Here is a 17061-nt window from a genome sequence, read left to right as displayed (position 1 = left end):
AGCATCTGAACGCACTCAACTTCTTGTGACAAGGGTGTTTTTTCTTTCACTAATATCTCGCAACTTTGACGACCAATTCAGCTCAAATTTTCACAGGTTTGTTATTTTATGCATATGTGTTGAGATACACCAAGTGAGAAGACTGGTCTTTGACAATTACCAATAGTTGCCAGTGTCTTTAAATTTACCTCGTGTGACATGGCCGTTTGGCTAAACTGAGTGCCGACATTTTTTAAATTTTTTTATGTTATTTTCTAGACATACGACGATGGGACACTGTACTTTCTGAAGCTAACGCTGATGCACATGGGGACGTACACGTGCTATGTTGAAGGCTACAAGTCCGTCAAACAAACGTACACCCTTCAAGTTCAAGGTAAGATGGCATGTTGGGAACACCGTAGTTTGTCACTCGTCGCTATAACGAAGCTACATATCCATAACTTTAATGTGATAGATGTTAGTTTGCATCGTGATAAAGAATTTTTTGTTTTTACTTTTTACTCCTTTACACCTATGTGTGTGAAAGACATGCTTAAAAATTGCAACAAGGGCTCTTTGCTGAAATTCATTTTAAATCGTGTTGAATCAATTAAAAGGAAACAAGTTCACAGTAAAATTGTAAACAAAATCACAATAGTTTTGAATACTCTCCTCCGCGATTGCTTTTCAGAAAGATTCGCGAAAAGCCACGTTACAGTTACTTCATCCCTCATTGTCCATCATTTTGTGTGAGCTCCGTGGGTTTTCCCTGGCATGTTTATCTTGGGTTGTCCTCCCACATCTAAAACTGAAACTGCCTTCCTTGTCTTTTCTCTACGTTTTTTTTTTTTAAGTTTGCTTTTCTGGGAGTCCTTGGCTTCACAACTAGAATAACTGAAATTAAATGAAATCCTAGATTTAACATAATTATTTCGTTTTTGTTCTTCTCGTCAGTTCCCCCGACGGTTCACACCTGCCCGAGTGCCAGGTTCCAGTCCTTGGGTAAAGTTGGCAGGATCCAGTGTTACGCCCAAGGAGTACCCGAACCAGATAAGACATGGAGTAAGAATGGAGTCCCAGTGGTAGAAAGACCAGGACTGCGTCTTGAAGGTGAGTAAGAAAGTAACGTCTTCAGACCCTTTCTTTCTTTCGTACTCTGCAGCCGATTTCACGAAACGCTAGGATTTCGAAGGTGAGTAAGAAAGTAACGCCTTCAGACCCTTTCTTTCTCTCGTTTTTGCAGCCGATTTCACGAAAGGATTAATCCTATCTCGAGTTTAGGACGAGTAACCCGTCCTAACTTAGGATGGGTTGAAATTGTCCTAAACGTCTTCGGATACGGAACTGAACTCGTCGTAAGATTATTCCTACCTGGGAAGAGTTTGGTGAAATCGACAACCGTACGGGGGACTATGTGTTTTACTAAAACAATCATGCACGCATCGAGTGCCTCCATGGAAAGCAGTGCTGGGCGCTGTTTGGAGTTCACCCTCACTAAATGACGTAAATAAATAAATAAACAAATTAATTTTAAGCTAACTTTATGTTTTATGGAATCTCTTAGGTCAAAACACCACAGTGCGTATTGAGAATCTTGACTACCCAGACACCGGCAAGTATATCTGCACAGCAAACAACGAGGCGGGAACCGTACAGTCTGTCTCCTCAGTCTTCATTCAGGAGAATGCCAGAGGTACATCCAATAACATGTGTCTGTTCAATGAGCCCTTTTCACACGACAACAATTTAGCTGACGTCCCATGCTTAATTTTAACAAGGTCGTAAAATGTTGTTAATATTATTACACTTGGTGTGAAAGGAGAGCAGTGTTTGGACTGTCCAACGCAGCAAACCTCAAGGGAGTAAACACAAAGCTGTCAACAGCCAATCTCTCTCATACAAACATTTGGAAGGTCTTTCGATTATGAATGACTTGTACAAAATCAAGAAATTGTGATTCAGTAACGAGACCGATAATACATATTCTAGTCATTGCGAAGTTAGCTTGGTAGGACTTGAACCCACACACTTGTGATTGCAAGTCCGGCTGTCGTAACCACTGTCGTCGGAAAGGGGAGCAGTCCCATGTGGAATTCAAAACAGCAAATCAGTAAAATTGTTGAGGATGACAATTCTATACTACGGAAAACAAAATTGCGTCTTGGGTGACCTATTTTCACCTGACAGAGTTTGATTTGTTTTATTCATTCTACAGCTCTGGACCATGGACCCCTTCATGTCTATTACTTCTTCCACGCAAACGGCATCCGAGTCGTGGAACCAGACTCTTGTGGATTCAAACTGAACGTTCCGACCAATCACGTCTTGCCTAAGCCCCACGGTGTCCTCTGTCCGATGACGCCCTCTGGCGACACAGCCTGCTCATGGGGTGACGCAGTCAACGTTAACAATCAGTACATCTACGTCACACAACCCATGAATAATCGAATCATCATGATCGATATCAGAACCCAACAGATTATCGAGGTGAGTTAAACTTTTCCCGCGTTTTGATTTGAATGATTTCTCTTTACCGGGTGTTTAGAAGACAAACCTGTGACACCAATCCTGAACTTAAATGTAGATTGCACAATTTGTACACAGCATAACGGAAGATCGAAAAACGTAAAATCTTATACTTAATGGAGATTGTACTGTCTACTTGTTTTTTCTTCATCTTTTGATATGATGAAAGGAGGCACATCTCATAACTTGTTTAACTGTTCCTTTTCCAGGGACTTGTTTTTTAACAGACAAGATGGCGGGAAGAGGTCCACGTGGGCTGGATATCATTTTGAATAACTCAGCATGCTATAACACGTGATCGACGTAGGGATTTTTAAAGAGGTAGTTAACACAAATTTTATCTCCTCTTTTTTTCTCCCCAGGTGATCCGCACAGACGCCGTTCCAGTGTCTCTTCATTACATCGAGCACCATGACACACTATGGGTCGTATGTTGGCGATCTACGGATGCCGACGAAGGCACGCGATCTATACAAGTCATCAAGTACGCCAGTCAGGGTGAGACCCATGCCCCAATCCACACCACGCCCATCGGACACCACTTCGACGTCATCAAGGGACTGTTCATCCCCCAAGTTCAGATCGTCAATCAGGGAGATTACAAGTTTGGTTACGTAATCCACAACCATCAAATGGCGATCACGAAGATCAACCTGGACACGACGACTCTTTCATCCACGATCGTTTTGACCCAGTACGAATGCTACCCGGAATCCGTGGCCTTCTTGGCGACCGGCGGTTACGTCATCGTCAACTGCGCAAAGGACGAGTTCCAGCAGTCTAAGCAGCTCATCCTCGACTACATGACCGACATCGTCCTGAATGTTAACGATGGCATTCGCGGGACACCGTACGTGTCTCCCGACGGTCGTTACGTCATTAGTGCCGACAACCAACACGGTCTCGTGTACATCCAGAAGGTCACAACATCCGGTAAGGTCAAGACCCTCTTTGAGGTCAGCACCAATCTTGGGGTCAGCGACGTCGGATTCTTCCCCAGCAAGACCGACACTCACACCTACGATATCCTGGTGACGTCACGTGACCGCCCAGACGTCCTCTTCGTTGACTTGGAGACCAGTAAGGTCAAGATGATCCCGGGCGTCTTTCATCCAATCAGCGGCAAGAGCTGGCCCTGGAACGAGCACAACCGGCACATCGTCAACAGTGGCGTGTTTGGGTCACACGTAGCCACGCCCGGTGCTGATCACGTGGTACTGATTGACGGCAACAAGAAATCGGTCAAGTGCGACATCGACGACGTCAGCCAGAGCAACGTCATGCTGTGGGTCGGAGATTGCTACTAAGAAATTTATTCAAAATTCTTGCAAATTGAACCTTTTTTCCTTCGTACACGCCCTCTTATTTTCACGATGGAATCTGTGTGTGATTATTGCTTTTCAACTTGGCGTGATGTGTGCGTGAAGGCACGGCGTGGGATTGTGGAAACCCAAAGTAGTGTGTTGATGAGTACTGTTGTGTATAAGATGAAACCCCTTTAATAGTTGCCAAATATTGACCTTTAAAAAATCATGTGATAGTTTTAGTCTAGCGCCACCAATGTTACTAGTGTTATAAAAGTAAGGGTTTCTTTTTTCCTGTATGATAATAATAGTGTCAATGTCTTAGAAAGTCTGAGGAAGGAAACAACCCGGATTTGAGCATGTGACTCCGGAAGAAGCTGCCTGAAATAACATGAAAGCAGCGGAAGCACACGTGTGAATGTGCACTACTCTTAAAGCAGCTTGCTTAGCGGTTTTGGCTGCGGGGCAGTAATCGGAACTGACGATTTTAATCAATTATTGCTTTGTGGTCAGTGGTTTGTGTTGAACTTAACATTACTCCTAGTATCAATCACGAGCATGTGCAATACTCAAGGTTGTTTTCTGCATAAGAGACAGCATACATGTGTGTTAATCGTTAATGTTCCAGCCATGTATAAGCATGCCTAAAATAATGTACAAGTGGAACGAAGTTAAATACCAAAACTGGGGGTCGATTTCACAACAAACTATAAATCATCTTTAAAATGAGTTGCCAGTATCATCATGGTGTTTTGTATTATGACGTTACAGTTTGCTAAGCGATTGAGACTGATTTGCGCTTAACATCAATCTTAACGCTTTTCGAAATCGAGCTCAGTTTACGCCGGCCAGACAAAAGATTGAGCAAACATCTCGCGCAGTCACGTACATTTTCAATTCGCGGAAAACAGGAAACGGTAATAATGTTGAAAAGGTTTCAGTATTTGTAGTGTAAACAATTGTATAGTTTCTTAAGTTAGTAGTTGGTGTCATCATGGGGGATTTCCCTGATTTTTATTAATTATTATTTCCCGCCGAAAATGGGACTTTTGAAGTCTGAAGACACCTCTCTTACTTCCGGAGGCTTTCGATAATCGATAATCAATATAATTAGTTATTGATCATGCTCACTTATCGATTATTTGCCTTCATGTTTAATTTTTTCTTCGCTTCCTCTCTTTAATGCATGAGTTGTACATATTATACTAAAATGTATCATTTTGCGTTATTTTCTTATATTTATTATTATTTATTTTGTATCTGATAATGGAATTATCTTTGTATATTCATAATTAACTTTTAATGTTCGTCGTATTTAGAGATAAATTGATGTGTGTGTTTGTGTTGTAATATAGACAGCAAGCAGTGATTACGTACACGTGACGTTGCTGATGAATATTCAAAGGATAGGTACCTAGACGTCTTAAATGAATTATACGTATTTAGTCTTACACGTACCCAGTTTACAATCGCGTACTATCATACGATTTAGATATACATAGCCTATAAGTCATATAAGGATAATTGTTTGTGCCGCTAGAGTTAGAATGATGTTGTTTAATATCGAAATAACCAAAATTGTTGATTTGTATCACTGCATAGTTTTGTTCAAGAATACAAATCGGGTTAATATAATAATAATAATAATAATAGCAGGCATTTATAGAGCGCTCTTGTATACACGCAGGATACAACGCTTTACAACTTGAAACAGAACAATAAGCAACTAAATAATAGCGCTAACAATGGAAAAACAGTTTAGGTTTGTGGGAGATAATGGCCGCTGTCTAATTAAAAATTCATACCTTCTTAAATCAAGTTTTTTCTTCACGCAAATACGTCACTCAGAGTATTGAAACTAATTAATTCAAAAACTCAAAATAAAAATGGGGTTAACAGTTTACCGACATAGTTTATCAGAATTAACGGCGATCGGAAACACAGATTTTTATAAATGTTCTGACTGGAGTATAGACTTGATGACAATTCGTTAGGCGCTGCCTATTTGTCTGCCGTTCATCCAACAGTCACAGTGCGATGTTACACATGCAACAGTCGTAGGTAGCGCGATGCAAATACTGGCTGGGATCGAGGGTGTGTGTGTAACTACACACCGCGCTTAAAGGCAGTGGACACTTTTGGTAATTACTCAAAATAATTATTAGCATAAAACCTTTCTTGGTGACGAGTAATGGGGAGAGGTTGATGGTATAAAACATTGTGAGAAACGGCTCACTCTGAAGTGCCATAGTTTTTGAGAAAGAAGTAATTTCCCACGAATTTGATTTCGAGACCTCAGATTTAGAACCTGATGTATCGAAATCAAACATCTAAACGCACACAACTTCATGTGACAAGGGTGTTTTTTTCTTTCATTATTCCCTCGCAACTTCGATGACCGATTGAGTTCAAATTTTCACAGGTTAGTTATTTTATGCATATGTAGAGATACACCAACTGTGAAGGCTAGTCTTCGACAATTACCAATAGTGTCCACTGCCTTTAACAATTACCGTCTTGACTTCAAGACTAACAAGAAGTATAGCTTTTGTTTCAGTAAAATAGAGTTCTAAGATAACCAGAGCAGGATCATGCCAGAATGTAGCTAAGCTCCGTTTTTACATCACCGATATTAGTAATGTATTGCACTTGGTGTGTGTGAACAATAACCTATAGACGCGCTTACTAGCTATCGTTTAATCGTTTAACTAATGGCATCGTTTATTGTAATCGTTTATAAACGTTTAATAAACGTGTGGCTGTAAACTTAAACTCGTGCAAGTGTTCTTTGAAGTTTTTATGGAAAAAAAGTACAACAAAATAAAAAAACTTGCGGGTACAATAGTGTAAATAGCATTGTACAAAGTGACGTCACTTGGGACAATATTATGTTTGTGTCCGTGCCCCCCGCCTCTTGCCCCCCCCCCCCCGCCAATTTGAAATCTGTACATTTGGGGTAAGTGAAAATGTTTTTAAACTATTTTTGTTTTTCCATTAGCACGCCGGCAATGTACTTGGTTTCACACTAACGCCAGATTATAGAAAATAGTAAAACGTTTTTGTTAAGTCCTTGAAAACGGGTGTGCTGGAAAAGTTGCCGGAAACTTGACCAGAAGTGGCCCTTATAGAAAAAAAATGGTGCACCCCTAGTGCACCCCTATGAAATATTATCAAAAAGTTACGGCACCAGTTGTACCCGCAAGTGAATCAGCTACCGTTAATTCCTAAACTCTCGTGTATTGTCATAAATAGCTATCGCTAGAATTATAACCGTCATGTGTCCGGCGTAAAAAGAAATTAATGTTGCTAGTAGACATGTGTCACCATTGCGTCACTTTGACCATATCCGATGACCTGGTGTTGTGGCATGTAAGGATAAAACCATCCGGTGTTTGTATATAAAGATTTTTTTAATCACTTTCTAAATAATTGCAGTTTTGTGACGCAACCCAAGTCACGGTGGTCACAATACTTTTCTTGTTGTACCAGAGGGGTGAAACTACGTCATACATCACCCCCTTACAATACATGGTTACCGGGGTTACCAGCGGACGCCTACTTCATGACCTTGATAGGGTCAACCAGCCGCGGCGAGTGCTTTTGTCAATTACTTCCAAATCACTTTCACACGTGGACAATACACATACAAAACTTTCGCTTTTATAGTTTGTGCTGATGATGTCACCGGAAGGTTCGCTTGCCCTCACACACAGGCAGCCGTTTTGCAAATGTTTGTATTTCCCTTGGACGAGTTTAACTGCTGACGAATCTGCGATCTTCACATAAATCCCTTCCCTGACTCCCCATCAGTTATCAAAACCTACCTCCATGTCAAAACCAAGTAGTATCTTGGTCCCGCTCTTTCCAATTCGCAAAAGTTAAAGGAACACGTTGCCTTGGATCGGACGAGTTGGTCAAAACAAAAGCGTTTGTAACCGTTTTTTATAAAATGCATATGGTTGGAAAGATGTTTTAAAAGTAGAATACAATGATCCACACAAGTTTGCCTCGAAATTGCGTGGTTTTCCTTCTACTGTGCGAACTAACATGGTCGGCCATTTATGGGAGTCAAAATTTTGACCCCCATAAATGGCCGACGTGTTAGTCGACGAGGTAAAAGGAAAACCAGCAATTTCGAGTCATGTTTGTGTGGATCATTGTATTCTACTTTTACAACATCTTTCTACCCATATGCATTTTATAAAAAACGGTTACAAACACTTTTCAAAGACCAACTCGACCGATCCAAGGCAATGTGTTCCTTTAAAGGAACACGTTACCTTTGGATCGGTCGAATTGGTCTTTGAAAAGCGTTTGTAACCGTTTGTTGTAAAATGCATTCGATTAGAAAGATATTTTAAAAGTAAAATATAATGATCCACACAAGTATCTCTCGAAATTGCGTGGTTTTCCCTCTTACATTGTCGACAAACACGGTCGGCCATTTATGGGAGTCAAATTTTTGACTCCCATAAATGGCCGACCCGTGTTAGTTCGCAAAGTTAAAGAAAAACCACGCAATGTTGAGGCAAATATGTGTGGATCATTGTATTCTACTTTTAAAACATCTTTCCAACCATATGCATTTCATAACAAACGGTTACACAACGCTTTTCGAAGACCAACTCGTCCGATCCAAAGGCAACGTGTTCCTTTAAGTTATGAAACAGTCTGTCCAGAGGTTGTTCAGGCTGAACAATCAAAACAATTTAAAATCCGGTTGAAAACATATGTTTGTTGACTACTGTTGATTAGTACAATGGTGAATATGGTTCTTGGAATGCACAATTCCCATAGTAATTAAAACAACCTTCAAGTTGATGTTGATGGCGAAAAAACTCGATTTAGGGAAGACTTATCCGTAATTGGAGTAATTACAACCTGAGAAATGTTTTCGTTTCTTAATTTCAATTTGTCGGAGGTACAAACGTATATACCTTCCGGTTACCATTCTTTTTCAAACAAACTCAAATTAAATACAACCTGCAAGTTCAAGTGCCAAGCGAAGGACCATCTTAAACCCTCGATTTAAGATCAAGAGGTCTCACTGACGGGATTGCAACAAATATAGGTGCGTTCGATTAGCTCGATCCCTGCCGTAATGCGATGCGCATTCAGGTGAAGGGCCCCTGAGAAGAGCTCCCGAACGATCACTCGCTATCGATCTCGTGGTGACGTCATGCACCTCGGGCCAGTCCCAAGTGATCCAAGTGATCTCGAAGAAGGGCACTCGGAGCCGACCCGGGCCCAATTTGCTGCTAAACACAGAAATTTGCTTAGCATGAAAAATTTGCACTGATACAAATAGGATTTCCCAACCAAACTTTTATTTCATTGTCAAGATAGGCAAACAACAGTAAAAAAAAACAAAAAACAAATGCAACAAATGGAAATTTGGTTGGTAATCCTGTTTTAATCAAGGAAGAAATTTCATGCTACGCAAATTTTCATGCTTAGCATCTCTATGAAATAGGGAATTGGGTGAGCCCCTGGAATGACGTCAAAGCTATTCGAACGTACCTGGGGCAGACCGGGGTCGACCCGGGGAAGCTAATCGAACGCACTCATTCCTTATAAAAGTTTGAGAAACTAGTAACCTGCAAACTGCTTAACAACCGAAAGGACCTGATTATAAATGAAAAGCATATTAAGTGGCCTGACGTTTCGATCCATCAGAATATTTCTCGAAGGCTAAATGACAACAAAACAAATAGTGACATGTTCATGTTTGTTGCTACGGTCTAAAAGTCCGGCAACTTACTATTCTTTTGCGCTTACTGTGCTTGGTTGTGCACTGATGGACACTTTTACACCATGCATCGATTTTTACTCGAAAACTTTATTTAAAGACACTGGACACTATTGGTAATTGTCAAAGACCAGTCTTCTCACTCGGTATATCTCAACATATGCATAAAATAACAAACGTGTGAAAATTTGAGCTCGATTGGTCGTCGGAGTTGCGAGATAACTGTGAAAGAAAAAACACACTTGTCACACAGAGATGTGTGCTTTGATCCTTGATTTCGAGACCTCAATTTCAAAAACAAATTTGTAGGTCTCTTAAAGGTGAGGTACACGTTTGGTAATTACTCAAAACAAATATTAACTTAAAAACTGACTTGGTAACGAGCATTGGAGAGCTGTTGATAGTGTTAAACATTGTGGAAAACGACTTCCTCTGAAATAACGTAGTTTTTGAGAAAGAGGTAATTTCTCAAAAAAAATAATAAAAGACTTCTTGCTAAAAGTCTTTTATTCCTATCTGAAAGCACAAAAATTCGTCCAATTGGTGTTTTTCTTTTATCATTTTCTCGCAACTTCGATGACCGATTGAGCCTAAATTTTCACAGGCTTGTTATTGTATGCTTATGATGGGATACACCAAGTGAGAACACGGGTCTTTGACAATTACCGAACGTGTCATTGCCTGTAATCAAATTCGTGGAAAATTAATTCTTTCTTGAAAACTACGTTACGTCTGAGGGAGCTGTTTCTCACATTGTGTTATACTATCAAAATCTCTCCATAGCTCATTACCAAGAAAGGTTTTATGCTAATAATTATTTTGAGTAATTACCGACAGTGTTCATTGCCTTTAATTTCAGTACTTATAACGAGTTCTAATTTTGTCCCCCACCCACAGGTTACAAACAGGTACAATTATTACATTTCATTCATGCCTATATTTATTCATTTACTTTCCCGATGACTTTTGACGAGTTGTGCTCATCTTGATTAAACAGAGTATGCTTGAAATGTTTCAGGTCATTAACACATGAATCTCAACACCGCGGTGCAAGGCGTGTCATTCCACAAGGGGCCATAACGCATCTCCACACAAGACCCTTTTACCGCCATTTTTCTCTTGGCTCATATACGGCAGTTGGGAGTGGTCTGCCAAGGCGTGACAAACTCTGACAGTATACTGTTCAGCTTCATCAAAGGTCTTAGCATCCGTCACAAGAAGGTAGCAATGATCACCAAAACTTGTCTATGGACTGATGCAGAACATGCATGGATATACGATTAGGAAATGCTTCTGAAGGAGAGCTGAAACAGTGAAGTTTGCCGCCATTTTGAGCGCCGAGTGATAGCGTCTGAACACGGCAGGACGTGTCTAACTCAGCAAGTGGTAAGCTGTTGTCAGCCGTACCCCCGCCTGTCTATATACTCTAAGTTAATTGTTTTTAAATGTATTTTATTTTATTCCGAAACCGGGGGGGGGGTAACATTGGGATCCTAACATTGTAATAATGAATAACAATTAGTGAAGAAGTCATAAGGAAAGGAGTGTGAAAGGAACAAAATGCATATGGTTTAGAAAGATGTTTCAAAAGTTGAATACAATGATCCACACACATTTGCCACAAAATTGCGTGGTTTTTCTATTACTTGACGAACTAACACGGTCGGCCATTTATGGAAGCAAAACATTTTGACTCCCAAAAATGGCCGGCCGTGTTTGTCGACAAGTTATAAAAGGAAAACCACGCAATGAGTGGTTACTTAGAGTGATACTTGTGTGGATCATTGTTCTACTTTTAAAATATATTTCTAATCATATGTATTTTATAAAAAACGTTTACAAACGCTTTTCAAAGACCAACTCGACTAATCCAAGGCAACGTGTTCCTTTAACTAATAACAAAAAAACAAACATTGGTAAAGCCTTGTTCACACAGTTTGATTTTTTTAAACGGTAAATAAAAAGACATACTTTGCAACGCAATGAATTATAGCTTCATCAGCAGTGTCCATAAAAAAACTTACATCTATCTTCCCTACAAAGAATTTAAAAGTCTTTGTTTTATCAATAACATAAACCAACATAATGTTCATAAGGTCGTTGTTTAATGGGCAATTTAAAGCACAAAATGAATTTCTGTTTCAACATCAAGGTGACAATGCGGGCAAGTTTTTTGGATAACTTTCCATATGGCGCCACCACTTTTTCACTCATTTTTACAAAAAAGGGATCTCAGTGAGGTAAATTAGATACTATATCATTTCATACCAAATTAATAAGTGGTTGCGCCATACGGTAACTTTTTGCCAATTCTTTGGCTTGTCTCTAACCCAATAAACCTCCCTATAGTTCAATAAGTAGCTTGTGTGAAGAGCATCTGAATTGGGCCAAAGAATGGCGATATTATAATTAACACAACGTAAATATAACTCAAACTCAAACTGGGTTTGAAGATACGGTATGTCCTGAGCTTATTCCTTTGGCCAGAACTAGTTCTATAGCCATTATGCAACCTATTGTACCAGTTAGAGTTAAACACTTAACGTTTCACATTCCTTTGGCTATATAGATGGCACAGTTCCTTTTAAGCATGAGAAATACCGATGTTTTGTGGCCAAGCCCTTGTGTTTGATCACAGAGAATGTACAGCATTGTTATCGCTCCATTTCAACCAGTAACTTGTATATGTACAAAGGAAAACGACAAAATTCGTCCCGGAATAAATCGGGTGTACGTATGGCTAACCGATGACGCGGTAAACTTGTAGAGATTGGGCATTAGTCTGGAGTCGAAATGACCTTAACAAATCTGTGAACTTTTATTAGACAGCTCTGTGCACAAAAATCCCTTTTGGGAGACTGTTGAGCACAGTTCTGATTCCCCCTTACTTGTTTTTTTTTCCGCTATCAAGAAATTGTCAAAGCCGCCCTAAAACTTTTAAAATTCGGATGCAGGGATATGCCAGGTAGAGTCGGGTACAATGACTCCGTGTCTCTAGCATGTTTAATTTCAGAGTTATTGAAGAGTTCGGCTCAGATTTATTTTAAAACCATTCAACAAAACAATTCGTCGGCTTTTTGTGTATAGCCCATGCATACAACTTTGGGGTGGTATAGGTCTACTTCCTGGCTGCTGGCCCCGCTTAGAAAAAATTCATATCATTAAAATTAGTTCAAGAAGAAATACCTTGAAAATGGCTATACGATGAGTAATTACCAAAGAAAATGTCCACTGCCTTTACAATAGGCGTGACACGCGGGATGGCACCTGTGCTTATTCAGGTTTTGCACGTGACACAACCTGAATGAGACATAGATATAGAATTAAATGTAGAAGTAACTACGAGTTCGTTTCGGAGCACGGCCGCCTACTTGTAACTTTCGGTATCAAGAAGTCTGGAAGCCGCCCTAAAACTTTGAAATTTGAATTTAGGGACATGCCAGAATGACGCAGGTACAAACTGCGTCTCTCTAGCGTTTTTAGTTCCAGAATGATTCAAAAGCATAGCTGAAAGTTTTTTCAAGTCCGGGCTTTTTTTTAACGCATATATTTGTTTTCTCCAATAATCACCACATGCCGTGTATATCATGCATTAAATGTCCCAAGTTTAAGGGGTGTGTCGGGTCTACTCCCTGGCCTCTAGCGTCGCTTTGAGAATCCCCTTAGCACTAATTGTTGTACGAGAGGAAAGCCCTTGAAATTGTCCATCCAATGGTGCTAAACTTGTTTAGATTGAGCAATGATTTGGGGTCAAATTGACCCGTTGTACTTTTGATTTTCTCTGTGTACAAAAATCCAGTAGGGAGGCTTGTTGAGTTCGTTTCGGAGCACAGCCGCCTACTTTTAATTTTCGTTATCAAGAAGTCTGGAAGCCGCTCTAAAACTTTGAAATTTGAATTTAGGGACATGCCAGAATGACGCAGTTACAAACTGCGTCTCTCTAGCGTTTTTAGTTCTAGAATGATTCAAAAGCATAGCTGAAAGTTTTTTCAAGTCCGGGCTTTTTTTTAAACGCATATATTTGTTTTCTCCAATAATCACCACATGCCGTGTATATCATGCATTAAATGTCCCAAGTTTAAGGGGTGTGTCGGGTCTACGCCCTGGCCTCTAGCGTCGCCTTGAAAATCCCCATTGCACTAATTTTTATACGAGAGGAAAGCCCTTGAAATTGTCCATCCAATGGTACTAAACTTGTTTAGATTGAGCAATGATTTTGGGTCAAATTAACCCGTTATACCTTTGATTTTCTCTGTGCACAAAATTCTCGTAGGGAGGCTTGTTGAGTTCGTTTCGGAGCACAGCCGCCTACTTTTAATTTTCGTTATCAAGAAGTCTGGAAGCCGCTCTAAAACTTTGAAATTTGAATTTAGGGACATGCCAGAATGACGCAGGTACAAACTGCGTCTCTCTAGCGTTTTTAGTTCCAGAATGATTCAAAAGCATAGCTGAAAGTTTTTTCAAGTCCGGGCTTTTTTTTAAACGCATATATTTGTTTTCTCCAATAATCACCACATGCCGTGTATATCATGCATTAAATGTCCCAAGTTTAAGGGGTGTGTCGGGTTCACTCCCTGGCCTCTAGCGTCGCTTTGAGAATCCCCTTAGCACTAATTTTTGTATGAGAGGAAAGCTCTTGAAATTGTCCTTCCAATTGTGCTACACTTGTTTAGATTGAGCAATGATTTTGGGTCAAATTGACCCGTTGTACTTTTGATTTTCTCTGTGCACAAAAATCCCGTAGGGAGGCTTGTTGAGTTCGTTTCGGAGCACAGCCGCCTACTTTTAATTTTCGGTATCAAGAAGTCTGGAAGCCGCTCTAAAACTTTGAAATTTGAATTTAGGGACATGCCAGAATGACGCAGGTACAAACTGCGTCTCTCTAGCGTTTTTAGTTCCAGAATGATTCAAAAGCATAGCTGAAAGTTTTTTCAAGTCCGGGCTTTTTTTTAACGCATATATTTGTTTTTTCCAATAATCACCACATGCCGTGTATATCATGCATTAAATGTCCCAAGTTTAAGGGGTGTGTCGGGTCTACTCCCTGGCCTCTAGCGTCGCCTTGAAAATCCCCATTGCACTAATTTTTATACGAGAGGAAAGCTCTTGAAATTGTCCTTCCAATGGTACTAAACTTGTTTAGATTGAGCAATGATTTTGGGTCAAATTGACCCGTCGTACCTTTGATTTTCTCTGTGCACAAAAATCCCGTAAAGAGGCTTGTTGAGTTCGTTTCGGAGCACAGCCGCCTACTTTTAATTTTCGTTATCAAGAAGTCTGGAAGCCGCTCTAAAACTTTGAAATTTGATTGAGGGACATGCCAGGATGACGCAGGTACAAACTGCGTCTCTCTAGCGTTTTTAGTTCCAGAATGATTCAAAAGCATAGCTGAAAGTTTTTTCAAGTCCGGGCTTTTTTTTAAACGCATATATTTGTTTTCTCCAATAATCACCACATGCCGTGTATATCATGCATTAAATGTCCTATATTTATGGGGTGTGTCGGGTCTACTCCCTGGCCTCTAGCGTCGCCTTGAAAATCCCCATTGCACTAATTTTTATACGAGAGGAAAGCTCTTGAAATTGTCCTTCCAATGGTACTAAACTTGTTTAGATTGAGCAATGATTTTGGGTCAAATTGACCCGTTGTACCTTTGATTTTCTCTGTGCACAAAAATCCCGTAGGGAGGCTTGTTGAGTTCGTTTCGGAGCACAGCCTCCTACTTTTAATTTTCGGTATCAAGAAGTCTGGAAGCCGCTCTAAAACTTTGACATTTGAATTCAGGGACATGCCAGGATGACGCAGGTACAAACTGCGTCTCTCTAGCGTTTTTAGTTCCAGAATGATTCAAAAGCATTGCTGAAAGTTTTTTCAAGTTCGGGCTTTTTTTTAACGCATATATTTGTTTTCTCCAATAATCACCACATGCCGTGTATATCATGCATTAAATGTCCCAAATTTATTGGGTCTGTCGGGTCTACTCCCATAAATCGAGACACTCAGCTTGTAAACAAGACGTAAATTGCAGAACTTGTAACTTCTCTTTTTGTTATTTGAAACATGTTTACACTTTGCGGTACAATGGTTAACCTGCGTCACCTCTGTTCCTATAGGTGTCGGATATAATGGATACACCAACCTCTTTAATCTCCGGTTTAAAATTTCGTCCGTTATCGCTTTAGAAATCGAATCCCCCCCTCCCCGGGGCGAATTTTTTCCCTCGAAACTTCATTGCAATAGTTTTTTCCCCCTGCCGCTGTGATTGGCTCTTTCCGTCAGATTACGTCATCATGAAATTGGCCTGCTCTTTTACCAAATCATTGCAAAGTCGTTTTGGACAACAAATAGCCCCCCCCCCCCCCTTGAGTGGTTCAAACTTTACTTTCAAACCCGTCTTGCTGATTATTATAGTTGTACTTCCCTGAATATTATCGATTTATTTGACCTCCAGGTTAGTTTCAACTTGATCTATGAAGAGAAACTTTGTAGGGAAAGTCCCTATAAGGAAAAAATGTAGCTTGGTTTGGGTTAAGCTTCTCGGAATTGTAAGGACAAAAACATCATTGTTTAAAGACACTGGACACTATCGGTAATTATCAAAGGCTAGTCTGAACAGTTGGTGTATCTCAACTTATACATAAAATAACAAACTTGTGAAAATTTGAGCTCAATCGGTCGTCGAAGTTGCGAGATAACAATGAAAGAAAAAAAACAACCTTGTCGCACCATGATCGCACGAAGTTGTGTGCTTTCAGTTGATTTCGAGACCTCAAATTCTAAGTTTGAGGTCTTGAAATCAAATTCGTGGAAACCTACTTCTTTCTCGAAAACTACGTCATTTCAGAGGGAGCCGTTTCTCACAATGTTTTATACTATCAACAGCTCTTCGTTGCTCGGTACCAAGTATGTTTTTAGGCTGATACATATTTTGAGTAATTACCAAACGTGTACAGTGCCTTTAAGGCATAATGCCTCTAAAAGATTCACCTTTACTTCCTTGCCATCGAATTCTCTGAAAATAACGGTGAACTCTGTTTCTGTAGATGGAACGAATTGAAACTGAACATTGAAACCCGGATGCTATGAAGAAGCTTAGATCCGTTTGATTTCAGTAAGGGCCGGATGGATGTTTGATTGTTTACCGGGAGTTTGCTTGTTGAACTTCACTCCGGTAGCTTGGTGGCATCTGCATTGACCCCCAAAAATGAAGGCACATTAACTTGAACCATTAGTAAGAAACAAATATTATGTGAAATATAAACTCAGACAATTTCCTGTGGCGTGTGGTTATTTGGAAATTTTTGTTTCAAGAACGCTAAGGAAACATAGTATATTTATTGAAATTTAATTCCGTGGCTAGTCAATTGTGATAACAATAATCACAAAACCATGGGTGTCAATCGGGGGGGGGGGGGGGCAAGGGGACATGTCCCCCCCCCCCCATCTTTTGGAGGGTGGGGGACACAATATCAAATGTTCCCCCACCATCTTTTTGGCCAC

General features: G+C 40.1%; 1 protein-coding gene across 1 annotated transcript in view; it reads left to right on the top strand.

Annotated features, from left to right (window-relative positions):
• LOC139953106 (follistatin-related protein 5-like) overlaps positions 1-6584 on the top strand; it is a 31230-nt gene extending 24646 nt beyond the window's left edge. Inside the window, exons 8-12 of the mRNA XM_071952518.1 lie at positions 259-376; positions 937-1092; positions 1547-1675; positions 2198-2469; positions 2871-6584. Of these exons, the coding sequence (XP_071808619.1) occupies positions 259-376; positions 937-1092; positions 1547-1675; positions 2198-2469; positions 2871-3815 (1620 nt within the window). The 3' untranslated portion in view covers positions 3816-6584. The remainder of the gene's footprint in view (positions 1-258; positions 377-936; positions 1093-1546; positions 1676-2197; positions 2470-2870) is intronic.
• The last annotated feature ends 10477 nt before the right edge of the window (positions 6585-17061 follow it).

Source organism: Asterias amurensis, chromosome 21 (genome assembly GCF_032118995.1).
Source record: "Asterias amurensis chromosome 21, ASM3211899v1".
NCBI lineage: Eukaryota > Metazoa > Echinodermata > Asteroidea > Forcipulatida > Asteriidae > Asterias > Asterias amurensis.
The sequence above is the reverse complement of the archived record's forward strand: the minus strand, read 5'-3'. Positions and strand labels throughout refer to the sequence as shown.